Source organism: Bombina bombina, chromosome 2 (assembly GCF_027579735.1).
Source record: "Bombina bombina isolate aBomBom1 chromosome 2, aBomBom1.pri, whole genome shotgun sequence".
NCBI lineage: Eukaryota > Metazoa > Chordata > Amphibia > Anura > Bombinatoridae > Bombina > Bombina bombina.
Genome location: NC_069500.1, coordinates 484,840,991 through 484,856,793, shown reverse-complemented (window position 1 = coordinate 484,856,793; position 15,803 = coordinate 484,840,991). Strand labels below are relative to the sequence as shown.

At 40.7% G+C, this 15,803-nt stretch overlaps 1 protein-coding gene across 1 annotated transcript in view; it reads left to right on the top strand.

Moving 5' to 3' along the window:
• The window catches only part of DTX1 (deltex E3 ubiquitin ligase 1), a 189,385-nt gene that overhangs the window by 110,726 nt on the left and 62,856 nt on the right, over positions 1-15,803 (top strand). Inside the window, 4 exon segments of the mRNA XM_053702173.1 lie at positions 7,645-7,664; positions 7,666-7,711; positions 7,714-7,800; positions 7,803-8,334. Of these exon segments, the coding sequence (XP_053558148.1) occupies positions 7,645-7,664; positions 7,666-7,711; positions 7,714-7,800; positions 7,803-8,334 (685 nt within the window).

Sequence of the window (15,803 nt, the reverse complement as noted above, 5' to 3'; positions counted from 1 at the left end):
AAAACTTTTATTAAGGGTTACATAAAAAGCGACGTTTTGGGGCATGACTAAGGGGTTAAGCCCCGAAACGTCGCTTTTTATGTAACCCTAAATAAAAGTTTTTCAAGTTTACTACACTGCTGGTGTCACCTGTGATACTTTATGAGTAGTGAATTGCTGCTCATGAGACTACTAAAGTATGCTTTTCATCAAAGGATAACAAGAGAATAAAGCAAATTAGATACTAGAAGTAAATTGGAAAGTTGTGTCATTTCATTTTGACTTTACTGTTCCTTTTTTTCAAAAGTAAAATGCTAGACTGGACTGTGATTTATTATTTTAGCTGTTGTATACTGTTATTCCTTTATTTCCTATTTTGTTGTTTTAATAGAGACATTCAAATGAGTTTCTTGAACTATTTTATTAGTAGTTATATCCTTTCTTATTAGGTACAGAAAAAAATAAAACCGATTTGCAATTTTCTTTTAGTTTGTTTTTCTAATCTGTAAGAGCACATGTCAAAATTCTATAAAGTGTATTAAAACAAAAATACATTTGTATTTTTAATGAGTTTTTTCTTTACAAGATCAATAAATGTAAAACAAAGATTAAAGCACATGCGTTTTAAACTGCTAATTTTACAATGTTTCTACTTCATATATAGAAATGTAGGTTACACCCCTTAATAAGATACTTGGTTATTAAGGTAAAATTTGTGTATAGAGAATCCCCTGAAGGACTTCATAGCACTGAGGGATCTCTTAAAGGGACAGTAAAAACCTTGAGATTTGTATATAAAATATTTTTTTATGCATAATGAAACTACTTTGCAGAATATTTTCATTAATTATTTTAGCCCATTTTCATGTAATTTAGCTCTGAAAACTGAGCAATTTCTAATTCTCAGAACTTGAAACGCACCTGTTGACTTCTCAAGGCTAACCATGATACATATATGTGGCTAATCAGCTTTATCAGATAGTGCAAAACAATGCATTTTATACTAACTTTATGATAGTGACTAGCCTTGTTGTGTGTAGGCTAAATCCTATTATTGCAGTAAACGGTAAAAAGGATGTCAATTTGTATTAAAAATATTAAGAGTTGACTGCTATGTTATTCTATAAGAATACAAAATAAATTTCTTGTATTTAATGTCCCTTAAAGAAAACCACACGTGAGCAGATAGCATTAGCGAATAAGGCCCTTTGAGAGCATTGACAGAACAGTATTTATTATATGGGTAACGGTTATTGACAAAAATGATTTGGCCTTAAATGACTATTCCTAAAATGAATATCTAATATTAATCACTTATGAGCATATGAGCACTTTTGAAACATGTCAAAAATAGTTTTGCATGTGCAAGGTTACATTATTTAAGGGGTACAGCAAATGTTGAGGGGTAGTTGTATGGCATGATGCATTTCAGCTCTCATTGTTTATTAATTATATTACAAAGACCCTGGTTGTCTAGTGGGGAAGCATTACTTGTTTATAACTGGTCTTCGTTTGTGATTTCCCAGTGTTCAGGACAGCAAAAAGACTAAATATACCATTTGTTTAAACTGTTTAATATTGAAACAGGAAATGAATATGTACACACCCCTCAAACATCATGGCAAAACATCTATTTCTTCTGTTATGTGTGATCAGTCCACGGGTCATCATTACTTCTGGGATATAACTCCTCCCCAACAGGAAATGCAAGAGGATTCACCCAGCAGAGCTGCATATAGCTCCTCCCCTCTACGTCAGTCCCAGTCATTCTCTTGCACCCAACGACTAGATAGGATGTGTGAGAGGACTATGGTGATTATACTTAGTTTTTATGACTTCAATCAAAAGTTTGTTATTTTAAAATAGCACCGGAGCGTGTTATTACTTCTCTGGCAGAGTTTGAGGAAGAATCTGACAGAGATTTTTTACTATGATTTTAACCGGAGTCGTTAAGATCATATTGCTGTTCTCGACCATCTGAGGGAGGTAAAGGCTTCAGATCAGGGGACAGCGGGCAGATGAATCTGCATTGAGGTATGTGGCAGTTTTTATTTTCTGAATGGAATTGATGAGAAAAGCCTGCCATACCGTTAAAATGACATGTATGTATACACTTTAGTATTCTGGGGATGGTATTTCACCGGAACTACTCTGTTAAAGGTCACTAATCCTTTTAATAACTATTCTCATGTTAAACGTTTTTGCTGGAATGTAGAATCGTTTACATTGCTGAGGTACTGTGTGAATAAATATTTGGGCATTATTTTCCACTTGGCAGTTTTTTGCTTTAATTGTGACAGTTTCGTTTCTCTTCACTGCTGTGTGGGAGAGGGAGGGGCCGTTTTTGGCGCTCTTTGCTACGCATCAAAAATTCCAGTCAGTTACTTTTATATTTCCTGCATGATCCGGTTCATCTCTGACAGATCTCAGGGGTCTTCAAACTTCTTTGAAGGGAGGTAAATTCTCTCAGCAGAGCTGTGAGAATTCTTATAGTGACTGTGAATAAAAACGTTGTTTTGTTTTCTTATGTACAAATTTAATTAGTGTTGTTTTTTACTAATGGGAACAAACCTTTGCTAAGAGTTGTGTTGTTTTAAAGTTTGATGCTATAACTGTTTTTTCAGTTCATTATTTCAACTGTCATTTAATCGTTAGTACCTCTTTGAGGCACAGTGCGTTTTTTTTTTTTTTTTTTTTTTTTTTTTTTTTTTGCTAAAAAAGATTATAACCAAGTTGTAAGTTTTTTTGCTAGTGTGTTAAACATGTCTGACTCAGAGGAAGATATCTGTGTCATTTGTTCCAATGCCAAGGTGGAGCCCAATAGAAATTTATGTACTAACTGTATTGATGCTCACTTTAAATAAAAGTCAATCTGTACAATGTGAACAAATTTCACCAAACAGCGAGGGGAGAGTTATGCCGACTAACTCGCCTCACGCGGCAGTACCTGCATCTCCCGCCCGGGAGGTGCGTGATATTTTGGCGCCTAGTACATCTGGGCGGCCATTACAGATAACATTACAAGATATGGCTACTGTTATGACTGAAGTTTTGTCTAAATTACCAGAACTAAGAGGCAAGCGTGATCACTCTGGGGTGAGAACAGAGTGCGCTGACAATGCTAGGGCCATGTCTGATACTGCGTCACAGCTCGCAGAGCATGAGGACGGAGAGCTTCATTCTGTGGGTGACGGTTCTGATCCAAACAGATTGGACTCAGATATTTCAAATTTTAAATTTAAATTGGAGAACCTCCGTGTACTACTAGGGGAGGTCTTAGCAGCTCTCAACGATTGTAACACCGTTGCAATACCAGAGAAACTGTGTAGGTTGGATAAATACTTTGCGGTACCGGCGAGTACTGACGTTTTTCCTATACCTAAGAGACTAACTGAAATTGTTACTAAGGAGTGGGATAGACCCGGTGTGCCGTTCTCACCCCCTCCAATATTTAGAAAGATGTTTCCAATAGACGCCACCACTCGGGACTTATGGCAAACGGTCCCCAAGGTGGAGGGAGCAGTTTCTACTTTAGCTAAGCGTACCACTATCCCGGTGGAGGATAGCTGTGCTTTCTCAGATCCAATGGATAAAAAATTAGAGGGTTACCTTAAGAAAATGTTTGTTCAACAAGGTTTTATATTACAACCCCTTGCATGTATCGCGCCGATTACGGCTGCGGCAGCATTTTGGATGGAGTCGCTTGAAGAGAACCTTAGTTCCTCTACGCTAGACGACATTACGGACAGGCTTAGAGTCCTTAAACTAGCTAATTCTTTCATTTCGGAGGCCGTAGTACATTTAACCAAACTTACGGCTAAGAACTCAGGATTCGCCATACAGGCACGCAGGGCGCTGTGGCTAAAATCCTGGTCAGCTGATGTTACTTCTAAGTCCAAATTACTTAATATACCTTTCAAGGGGCAGTCCTTATTCGGGCCCGGTTTTGAAAGAAATTATCGCTGACATTACGGGAGGTAAGGGCCACGCCCTACCTCAAGACAAGGCCAAAGCTAAGGCTAGACAGTCTAATTTTCGTCCCTTTCGGAATTTCAAAACAGGAGCAGCATCAACCTCCACTGCACCAAAACAGGAAGGGCTGTTGCTCGTTACAGGCAAGGCTGGAAGCCTAACCAGTCCTGGAACAAGAGCAAGCAGGCCAGGAAACCTGCTGCTGCCCCAAAGACAGCATGAACCGAGAGCCCCCGATCCGGGGACCGGATCTAGTAGGGGGCAGACTCTCTCTCTTCGCCCAGGCCTGGGCAAGAGATGTTCAGGATCCCTGGGCACTAGAGATCATATCTCAGGGATACCTTCTAGACTTCAAATTATCTCCCCCAAGAGGGAGATTTCATCTGTCAAGGTTGTCAACAAACCAGATAAAGAAAGAAGCGTTTCTACGCTGCGTACAAGATCTGTTAACAATGGGAGTGATCCATCCGGTTCCGCGGTCGGAACAAGGACAAGGGTTCTACTCAAACCTGTTTGTGGTTCCCAAAAAAGAGGGAACTTTCAGGCCAATCTTAGATTTAAAGACTCTAAACAAATTCCTAAGAGTTCCATCGTTCAAAATGGAAACTTTTCGGACGATCTTACCCATGATCCAAGAGGGGTCAGTACATGACCACAGTGGATTTAAAGGATGCTTACCTTCACATACCGATCCACAAAGATCATCACCGGTATCTAAGGTTGCCTTCTTAGACAGCACTACCAGTTTGTAGCTTCTTCCATTCGGATTTGGCTACGGCTCCAAGAATCTTCACAAAGGTTCTGGGTGCCCTTCTAGCGGTACTAAGACCGCGAGGGATTTCGGTAGCTCCGTACCTAGACGACATTCTAATACAAGCTTCAAGCTTTCAACTGCCAAGTCCTCATACAGAGTTAGTTTCTGGCATTTTCTAAGGTCGCATGGATGGAAAGTGAACGAAAAGAAGAGTTCTCTCTTTCCTCTCACAAGGGTTCCATTCTTGGGGACTCTTATAGATTCTGTAGAAATGAAGATTTACCTGACAGAAGACAGGTTAACAAAGCTTCAAATGCATTGCCGCGTCCTTCATTCCATTCAACACCCGTCAGTAGCTCAATGCATTGGAGGTGATCGGCTTAATGGTAGCGGCAATGGACATAGTACCTTTTGCACGCCTACACCTCAGACCGCTGCAATTATGCATGCTAAGTCAGTGGAATGGGGATTACTCAGATTTGTCCCCTACTCTGAATCTGAATCAAGAGACCAGAAATTCTCTTCTATGGTGGCTTTATCGGCCACACCTGTCCAGGGGGATGCCATTCAGCAGGCCAGACTGGACAATTGTAACAACAGACGCCAGCCTACTAGGTTGGGGCGCTGTCTGGAATTCTCTGAAGGCTCAGGGACTATGGAATCAGGAGGAGAGTCTCCTTCCAATAAACATTCTGGAATTGAGAGCAGTTCTCAATGCCCTTCTGGCTTGGCCCCAGTTAATAACTCGGGGGTTCATCAGGTTTCAGGTCGGACAACATCACGACTGTAGCTTACATCAACCATCAGGGAGGGACAAGAAGCTCCCTAGCAATGATGGAAGTATCAAAGATAATTCGCTGGGCAGAGTCTCACTCTTGCCACCTGTCAGCAATCCACATCCCGGGAGTGGAGAACTGGGAGGCGGATTTCTTGAGTCGCCAGACTTTTCATCCGGGGGAGTGGGAACTTCATCCGGAGGTCTTTGCCCAAATACTTCGACGTTGGGGCAAACCAGAGATAGATCTCATGGCGTCTCGCCAGACGCCAAACTTCCTCGCTACGGGTCCAGATCCAGGGATCCGGGAGCAGTTCTGATAGATGCTTTGACAGCACCTTGGAACTTCAGGATGGCTTATGTGTTTCCACCCTTCCCGCTGCTTCCTCGATTGATTGCCAAAATCAAACAGGAGAGAGCATCAGTAATTCTAATAGCACCTGCTTGGCCACGCAGGACTTGGTATGCAGATCTAGTGGACATGTCATCCTGTCCGCCTTGGTCTCTACCTCTAAGACAGGACCTTCTGATACAGGGTCCATTCAAACATCAAAATCTAACTTCTCTGAAGCTGACTGCTTGGAAATTGAACGCTTGATTTTATCAAAACGTGGTTTTTCTGAGTCGGTTATTGATACCCTGATTCAGGCTAGGAAGCCTGTTACCAGAAGGATTTACCATAAAATATGGCGGAAATACCTATACTGGGTGCGAATCCAAAGGTTACTCCTGGAGTAAGGTTAGGATCGCTAGGATATTGTCTTTTCTACAAGAAGGTTTAGAAAAGGGTTTATCAGCTAGTTCATTAAAGGGACAGATTTCAGCTCTGTCCATCTTGTTACACAGACGTCTGTCAGAAAATCCAGACGTCCAGTCCTTTTGTCAGGCTTTAGCTAGGATCAAGCCTGTGTTTAAAGCTGTTGCTCCACCATGGAGTTTAAACTTAGTTCTTAACGTTTTACAGGGTGTTCCGTTTGAACCCTACATTCCATTGATATAAAAATGTTATCTTGGAAAGTTCTGTTTTTAATGGCTATTTCCTCGGCTCGAAGAGTCTCTGAGTTATCAGCCTTACATTGTGATTCCCCTTATCTGATTTTTCACTCAGACAAGGTAGTTCTGCGTACTAAACCTGGGTTCTTACCTAAGGTAGTCACTAACAGGAACATCAATCAAGAGATTGTTGTCCCATCCTTGTGTCCAAATCCTTCTTCAAAGAAGGAACGTCTTTTACACAATCTGGATGTAGTTCGTGCCCTCAAGTTCTACTTGCAGGCAACTAAAGATTTTCGCCAAACTTCTTCCTGTTTGTCGTTTACTCTGGACAGAGGAGAGGTCAAAAAGCTTCTGCTACCTCTCTCTCTTTTTGGCTTCGTAGCATAATACGTTTAGCCTATGAGACTGCTGGACAGCAGCCTCCTGAAAGAATTACAGCTCACTCCACTAGAGCTGTGGCTTTCCACTTGGGCCTTTAAGAATGAGGCCTCTGTTGAACAGATTTGCAAGGCTGCAACTTGGTCTTCGCTTCATACTTTTTCCAAATTTTACAAATTTGACACTTTTGCTTCTTCGGAGGCTTATTTTTGGGAGAAAGGTTCTTCAGGCAGTGGTTCCTTCTGTATAATGAGCCTGCCTATCCCTCCCGTCATCCGTGTACTTTTGCTTTGGTATTGGTATCCCAGAAGTAATGATGACCCGTGGACTGATCACACATAACAGAAGAAAACATAATTTATGCTTACCTGATAAATTCCTTTCTTCTGTTGTGTGATCAGTCCACGGCCCGCCCTGTTTTAAGGCAGGTAAATATCCTTTTAAATTATACTCCAGTCACCACTTCACCCTTGGTTACTCCTTTCCTCGTTGATTCTTGGTCGAATGACTGGACTGACGTAGAGGGGAGGAGCTATATGCAGCTCTGCTGGGTGAATCCTCTTGCATTTCCTGTTGGGGAGGAGTTATATCCCAGAAGTAATGATGACCCGTGGACTGATCACACAACAGAAGAAAGGAATTTATCAGGTAAGCATAAATTATGTTTTTTTCTCAGTACAGGAACATATGTATACAAAAAGCTTTTTGTGCATTTTAAGATAAACCTGTATAATTAAGTACAAGACTGAATAGGTTTATGGTCACTCACTTATCACTTTTCATTTTCCAGGAACCGTGCGCCCTGTTAGAACGCAGTTTTTTTGAGCCATCATCTGCTCCAGGGAAAGGCATTGTATGGAGTGGGAGAATGATGCTGGCTCCTGGACCCCCTATGATACAGAGATCTGCATTGCCATCCAGAATGCCTATGAAAAGCAGCACCCATGGCTGACCTCACTGCTTTGGGCTTTTGTTACCTTGTTCATTTCCACAGTATGTGCCAGGTCAACAGACAAACCCACCGCAAGCGCCGGCTGAGGAGACGCATGGACCTGGCATATCCCCTCACTATGGGATCTATACCCAAGTCCCAGTCCTGGCCTGTGGGTTCTGGGTCAGGGTTGCCCTGCTCCTGCCCACAGTGCCTTTTGGTTAACAGTACAAGGGCAGCCTCAAATGCCATCCTTGCATCCCAAAAGGTCAAAGTGCCATCAGGACCTCCTCCTGCCCTGCCACCTCCACCTCCTCCTCCAGTGCACTCATCAGGGTTGAGGCAGAGCAATACATTCAGTGGTGGGGCAGCAGGCTGGGGAAGACCAGGAGAAGGAGGAAGGCCTGCAGGAAGTATCAGAAATGGCACTGGGTTCTCTCGTAGTCAGAGTGTTCCAGGGACAACTCCATATCCAGGACAAAATAATCTGAACAGGCCAGGGGCACCAAGAATTAGTGGTAGCAGCAGCAGAGCCACTATCCCACCAGGGTAAGTAAAACAAATCTGTACATTTACTAATAACTCTGCTATAGGAAAGATCAGCAGTTAAGAATATATACACACATATATGTATATTTCAAGCAAAACATTAAGTAAAACCTGTTTAAATTTAAAATCAAACTAATAAGAAATTTATGGCAATGTACAATTGAGTCCTGAGACTCACTTGCTGATTGGGAGAATTCCCTCATAAATAGCATTGGAACATCCATTTTGGAAACATCAAAGCTCATTCATATATTTTGAAATATTCTCTTTTAAATTTATTATAGAATTTTTTGTGTACCGTGTTCCTTTAAGTAGAGTATACCAGAGTAACTATACAACCCGGCTTATTAATGTGAGTTCATATTTATAAACTGATGCTTCATGTATGCAGAGATGCAGAATTATTAAGGTGTAAATTGGCATAGTTTGTATCTTGTGCTGTAAACAGGCAGGTACATAGATAGATATACAGAGGTGGCTTTCTCCTATTTACAAGCACACTGTATTTAAATGACTGCTGCAGTGCTGAAGGTTTGCTCCGTGTTGTCATGGTAACAGAGCTCAGGTGCTGCTCATAGCAACAGAAACCTTGCTAAGGCTGAAGGCAACTAGGACCTCCCACCTAATACCATGCAAAATTCACAGTAACCTGTATACACATTATGCAACATGCATAAATCAGAGGACTGTCTACCACCTATTCTGTAATGCAGCACTCTCTAAAATAGTGATAACCTATATACTCTGTATACACTATACAAAATAAAAATGTGTATATGCACACAACCTATGCAATTCATCCACGTTTCTTATACTATAATACATGCAGTGTTAACCATTGTATGACGTTTAGCAAATACCAGTGGCAAATATTTTCTTAGAAAGGAGAAGACTTCTTTATCAAATAAGATTTTTAAAAGGGTGTGTCCCTTAACTGCAGAACAATGCAAATGTTACTAACAAAATCACAATTTAAATGCTTTCAAGATATTTATTCTGTATGCAGAACCTTCTGCAGTGTAGCATTTAATTGCTGATTCTAACAACCTCTTCAATTTCTCCAGTTTTTATTTTTTGTGTGCAGCCCATTCATTAAAGAATGTTGTTATGTAGTTTAGTGACTAGGTTCCATAGCATAACATAGGGACTGGATAGAGAAAGGTTAGAGGCGCAATATGTATGCCACAAACAGAGCGATCTCATTTGTATAGGCTGCAGTATTTAATTTTAAAAGCGTGTCCCCTGCTCTTGCTAAATCTACTCTACCCAGCAACGTTTCCCTTTAACTCCTTTACTTTCTATGGGAGGCATCCTGCAACTCGCAAGGACAGACCCTCTTTTTAGAGAGAGAACTCCCTGAGGGCCGCCCGGTGAGAGTCGCCAGTTATTTTTCATTTCCCATCCGGCGAATGTTAAATAATCTAGCGCCCCATGTAACAAATATATATACTCAATATAGCACATAGTATAACACTGCACTATACAGCACATAAACTGCATGTATTCTCAAGTTATTTATATATAAAGCTACTGCTCAAATACACACATTGTGCAAAGAAACTTATGAGGTTGCCAAGGAACCTCGTGATGAAGGTGAGATTATATTAAAAATTCATTGAGCTTCTCTTGACCTATTTTCCATATTGCGTATCAATAATAGGTGTTCCTGTCACTAACGTCTATAGCTGCATAAAAGGGACAGTCTACTTGATTTTTTTTTTATTGTTTAAAAAGATAGATAATGCCTTTACTACCCATTCTACAGCTATGCACAACCAACATTGTTATATTAATATACTTTATAACCTCTAAATCTCTGCTGTTTCTAAGCCCCTGCAGGCCACCTTTTATCTCAGTGAATTTTATAAGCTTTTCACAGCCAGACAGTGCTCATTCATGTGTGCCATATAGATAACATTGCGCTCACTCCCATGGCATTATATAGGAACCAACACTAACTAGTTTGTTAAAGAGTTCTGTGATAAGGGGCAGTCTGCAGAGGCTTAGATACAAGATAATCACAGAGGTAAACAGTATATTAATATAACTGATGGTTATGCAAAACTGGGGAATGGGTAATAAAGGGATTATCAATTCTTTTAAACAATATCATTGTTTAAAAATTTCAAGTCCTAAACTACTAGCCAGGACAAAATGTTACTTGCCACTTCTAATCCCACCCACATTACACCCCCTCTTTGCATATCTTTAGCCATTGTGAAACGATTTGTAATATTGTTTTATTTTATACCATAACATAAATTAAATAATGCTACATACAGTAATACATTAACAAAAATAAGTTCATAGCAGTTAGAATCATCAGCTAGGGGTTCTGGGGAAAACAACAGCTGAATAGCAAAAGGAAGTTGTTTAATTGAGAACATGCAGAGAGTGCTGCCAGTCATGGAAGGTCATAGCAGACCTGGGGATTTTTTATTTTAAAATAATTATCATCTCTCCCTTCTCGCTCTTAACTATCTATCTCAACTCCCTTGTCTCTTCAATCTCTCTTTTTACCCTTTACCTTCTCTCTCAGGACATCTTCTCTTTACACTCTTTCATTACCATCTCTCATATCTCTTCACTCCTTTTTTCTCCATTCTTTCTTAACTCTTACCTTCCTCTCCCCTTTCACTTTTCCTCTGCAATCTCTCTCTCTGCCCCGTTAACCCTCTCAGAAATAACAGTCTAAACACTAATGGGGTGCCTACAGCCCTAGAGGAATAACATATCCTTGCACTTTAATAGATATATAATATCCCTTTAGATAATAGTTTTAGCACATAGCCCAATGTGTGTTTGTCAGTGCAGCAATAGGAATGTACATTCTGCAAAAACATTGTGACAAACTTGCTACTTACAACAAAATGCCACCAGACTTCAGATTCAACATTCACAAACTAACTTTTACTCGCCACTGTTAAATTTGCACTCGCCAATAACTTTTGTCTGAATTATTTCCCCTCAAACTAGCAGTCACTACAAGTCCAAAAAATAAGAGTTAATCAGTTTAGTATCTTTGAGCTATTAAGATAAAACACAATTTTATTTTAAATCCAACCAATATGAGGATTTGTAGCAGGTGCTTCAGCCAAAACTACAGCACCAATTATCATTAAATTTGGCTTGGTGATACAACTTATATATTGTGTTCGTAGAGCAGTTCATTAGATCTGAAGATGTAAAATCTCAAAACAATATCATAAAATTGTTGTTAGAGCATGTGCACCCAAAGAAAACTGTCAAAATTCCTTTAACATCATACAGTACCAGGGGTTTTTCAGTAGTGCTATAAAAATGTTTTCCCCTTAATCTGTTTCCAATGAATTGTTATACCAGCTGCACGACAAAATGTATGAGGAATTGCTTCTTATTTTTGTATGTCAAATAGTTGTGCTATTAAAGGCACAACCCGTTCAAAGGGTATGAGTTTGCAGGGAAAACAGGCCTCTGCATCTTATCTTTCTCTTTATACAGAAAGATCACCTTATCTCTGTATACAAGGAAACTCACAAAAGGTCAGTACTCTCAAAATCAGCTATTTAAAATGACAAAATAAAGCTATTTGCAAACAATTTAATAGAATCCAGTAGGTGAAATTGGATTATCTGGAGTGCATTAAAGGGGACAAAAATGTACTGTGCACTGGTATGATGTTGAAGAGTTGGACCAGATCAGATTTTACTGTTTAAAAAACAGAAATGGTATATATGTCCTGGAGAGAGATATGCAGAGTATTTGCCTACCTTAAAAACTATATTCCCAAACAGTTCAAAAATGTAAAATGTGCAAATTAGGCTGCGCAACAAAGTTGCTACTACTGCTTTATTCGTTCCTGTGAGTGCAATTTCTCTCTGTGTGTATTTAGTCTCCCTATGGGAAAAAGGGGAGGAGCGAAACCAGACGTGGACTCCTTGCTCAGTGTGCTTAGAGAGGAATACCTGCTACACCTCACTGACGAGGCCCCAATTGAAGCCGTAACGATCGTCTGGGGGTTGCTTTAGTTCCATGGTTCAGAGAGGAATTGCCTGGTATTTTCGTGCTGACTGACCGTAATAAGGCGGGAATCAGACTGAATACTACAGGTAAAGTTACTACTCTGAGAAAAGGCATTGCTGGGCTAAAAGAAGATTGCACCCAGGAGGTAAATCGCCATAGAACAGGCTAACAATGGTATTGAGCTGGTTGTTCGTTCCTGTGAGTGCATTTCTCTCTGTGTGTATTTAGACTCCCTATGGGAAAAAGGGGGAAACCAGACGTGGACTCCTTGCTCAGTGTGCTTAGAGGAATACTGCTACACCTCACTGACAAGGCCCCAATGAAGGCCGAAACGATCGTCTGGGGTTGCTTTGTTCCTTGTTCAGAGAGGAATTGCCTGGTATTTCGGTGCTGGACTGACCGTAATAGGCGGATCAGACTGATATACTACAGGAAAGTTCTACTCTGTGAAAAGCATTGCTGGGCTAAAAGAAGTTGCACCCAGGTGGTAAATCGCCATAGAACAGGCTAACAATGGTATTGAGCTGGTTGTTCGTTCCTGTGAGTGCATTTCTCTCTGTGTGTATTTAGACTCCCTATGGGAAAAAGGGGAAACCAGACGTGGACTCCTTGCTCAGTGTGCTTAGAGGAATACTGCTACACCTCACTGACGAGGCCCAATGAAGGCCGAAACGATCGTCTGGGGTTGCTTTGTTCCTTGTTCAGAGAGGAATTGCCTGGTATTTCGGTGCTGGACTGACCGTAATAGGCGGGATCAGACTGATATACTACAGGAAAGTTCTACTCTGTGAAAAGCATTGCTGGGCTAAAAGAAGTTGCACCCAGGTGGTAAATCGCCATAGAACAGGCTAACAATGTATTGAGCTGGTTGTTCGTTCCTGTGAGTGCATTTCTCTCTGTGTGTATTTAGTCTCCCTATGGGAAAAAAGGGGAAACCAGACATGGACTCCTTGCTCAGTGTGCTTAGAGGAATACTGCTACACCTCACTGACGAGGCCCAATGAAGGCCGAAATGATTGTCTGGGTTGCTTTGTTCCTTGTTCAGGAGGAATTGCCTGGTATTTCGGTGCTGGACTGACCGTAATAGGCGGGGATCAGACTGATATACTACAGGAAAGTTCTACTCTGTGAAAAGCATTGCTGGCTAAAAGAAGTTGCACCCAGGTGGTAAATCGCCATAGAACAGGCTAACAATGGTATTGAGCTGGTTGTTCATTCCTGTGAGTGCATTTCTCGTCTGTGTGTATTTAGTCTCCCTATGGGAAAAAGGGGAAACCAGACGTGGACTCCTTGCTCAGTGTGCTTAGAGGAATACGTGCTACACCTCACTGACGAGGCCCAATGAAGGCTGAAACGATCGTCTGGGGTTGCTTTGGTTCCTTGTTCAGAGAGGAATTGCCTGTATTTCGGTGCTGGACTGACCGTAATAGGGCGGGATCAGACTGATATACACAGGAAAGTTCTACTCTGTGAAAAGCATTGCTTGGGCTAAAAGAAGTTGCACCCAGGTGGGTAAATCGCCATAGAACAGGCTAACAATGGTATTGAGCTGGTTGTTTCGTTCCTGTGATGCATTTCTCTCTGTGTGCTACGACTGCTTATCTCGTAGCGATAAAAAAAGTACTTCCAAATGCTGTTAGATATAATAAAATAGTATTTATTTTACAAAATCCCTCTAAAAATAATAAAACATATATAGTGAAAAACTCTATGAGTGACACCGGTGTCTAAAACTTTATAGTCAAACATTATTCTGGCTTTAATAAAATTATACAAGTATAGTCACATGTAGCGGAGAATCCTAGATACAATTATTATGCAGTATACAGTATTATAGTCTAGGAGGAAATAGTATTTATACATGAGTATTCTCCTATCAGAATAGTGGATGATGGTAGTATTGGCAGATAATTGTTGTCGATTTTTTGTACACTTAGTCTGTCGTATATCAATGGATTCAAAGTATAGTCACCTAGCCTCCTTGTTGCAATTAGGATCTTTAGTGATATAGAATCTTTTACTCATGGGGATAGACCCGTTTTTCCGTTTGGGAAATCTTCTGCCGGCAAAGCTGTATTTCCAAGCAGTGCGTGGAAATACAGCTTACCAGCAGAAGATTCACAAGGTTGATGGAGCTGTTCCACTCATGCCAAACAAACTACTATCACTATAGAGGATAGCACATCTTTCAGGGAGCCTAAAGACCATAAAATGGAGTCTTTCCTGAGAAAGCTCTTTCTTCAGACAAGGTCTTTTGCTTAAATCACCATTGTCCATCACTTTTGTGGCCACAGCAGGGTCTCTCTGATTGGATTCCTTAAACAAAATCGCTGAGGATCTCCAAAATTGCATTAAAGCCCTTAAAATGTCTAACGCCTTTATATGTGACGCAGTAATGGACATTATCAAGATTGATGTCAAAAATATGTCTATGGCAGTTATTACAAGATGGGCCTTATTGGTATAAAAAAATAGGCTTATTTATCTTTCCTTCTAAGGAAAGATTATATTTGGTTCTGATTTGGACTCAATTATTAAGACTGTTACTGGTGGAAAAGGAACTTTTCTCCCTCAGGACTAGAAATCTAAGAGAAAGAGCAGACCTAGTAATCAGTTTTGTTCCTTTCATTCCTCAGGAGATCAGAAGTCCTCCTCTTCTCAAAAGTCTGAGCTTTCCAAGCTGTCCCGTGAAGCTTCTTGGACAAACAGTTCAAGAAGTCCCAACACCAATTCCAAATGTGCATGAAGTTGCAGCCCCAAGATCAAAATCTGTTCTGTTAGGGGGCAGACAGAGTCTTTTACAGAAGGCCTAGTTTCAGTCAGTCAAGGATCCCTAGGTTCAAAATATCATGTTTTGTGGTTACAAGATAGGCTTTCACTCCCAGCTTCCTCAAGGACGATCCCATCTATCTCATGTCCCCCAAAACCAATGATTTAGAGGATTTGGGAGTAACTATCCCAGTACCTGTATCTCAACAGGGTCAATGGTTTTTATCCAATCTGCTCATTATTCCAAAGAAGGAAGGGACTTTCAGACCCCATTTTAGTCTTAAAGACTCTGAACAAGTTTGTGAGGGGTCCCACATTTAAGATGTAAACAATTCGCACAATCTTACCTTTAATCCAACAGGGTCAATACATGTCTAGTATAGACCTCAAGGATGCATTCCAGCACATTCCTATCCACAAAGATCACCATAAATTCCCAAGTTTTGCATTCCTATTCAAACACTATCAATTTGTTGCCCTTCCATTTGGTCTGACTACAGCAATTTCATAAAGGTGCTAGGAGCACTGTTGGCGGTGATCAGAGCTCTGGAGATCTAAAGTGCCCCTTATCTAGATGATATCTTAAATTTTATCTTCAAGCTACTAAGGAGTTCAGATAATCTTCCAACTTATTTGTCCACATTGGCTTCTTGGCTCAAACAGGTAATTCACAAGGCTTACTTGATGATAAGAAAGTC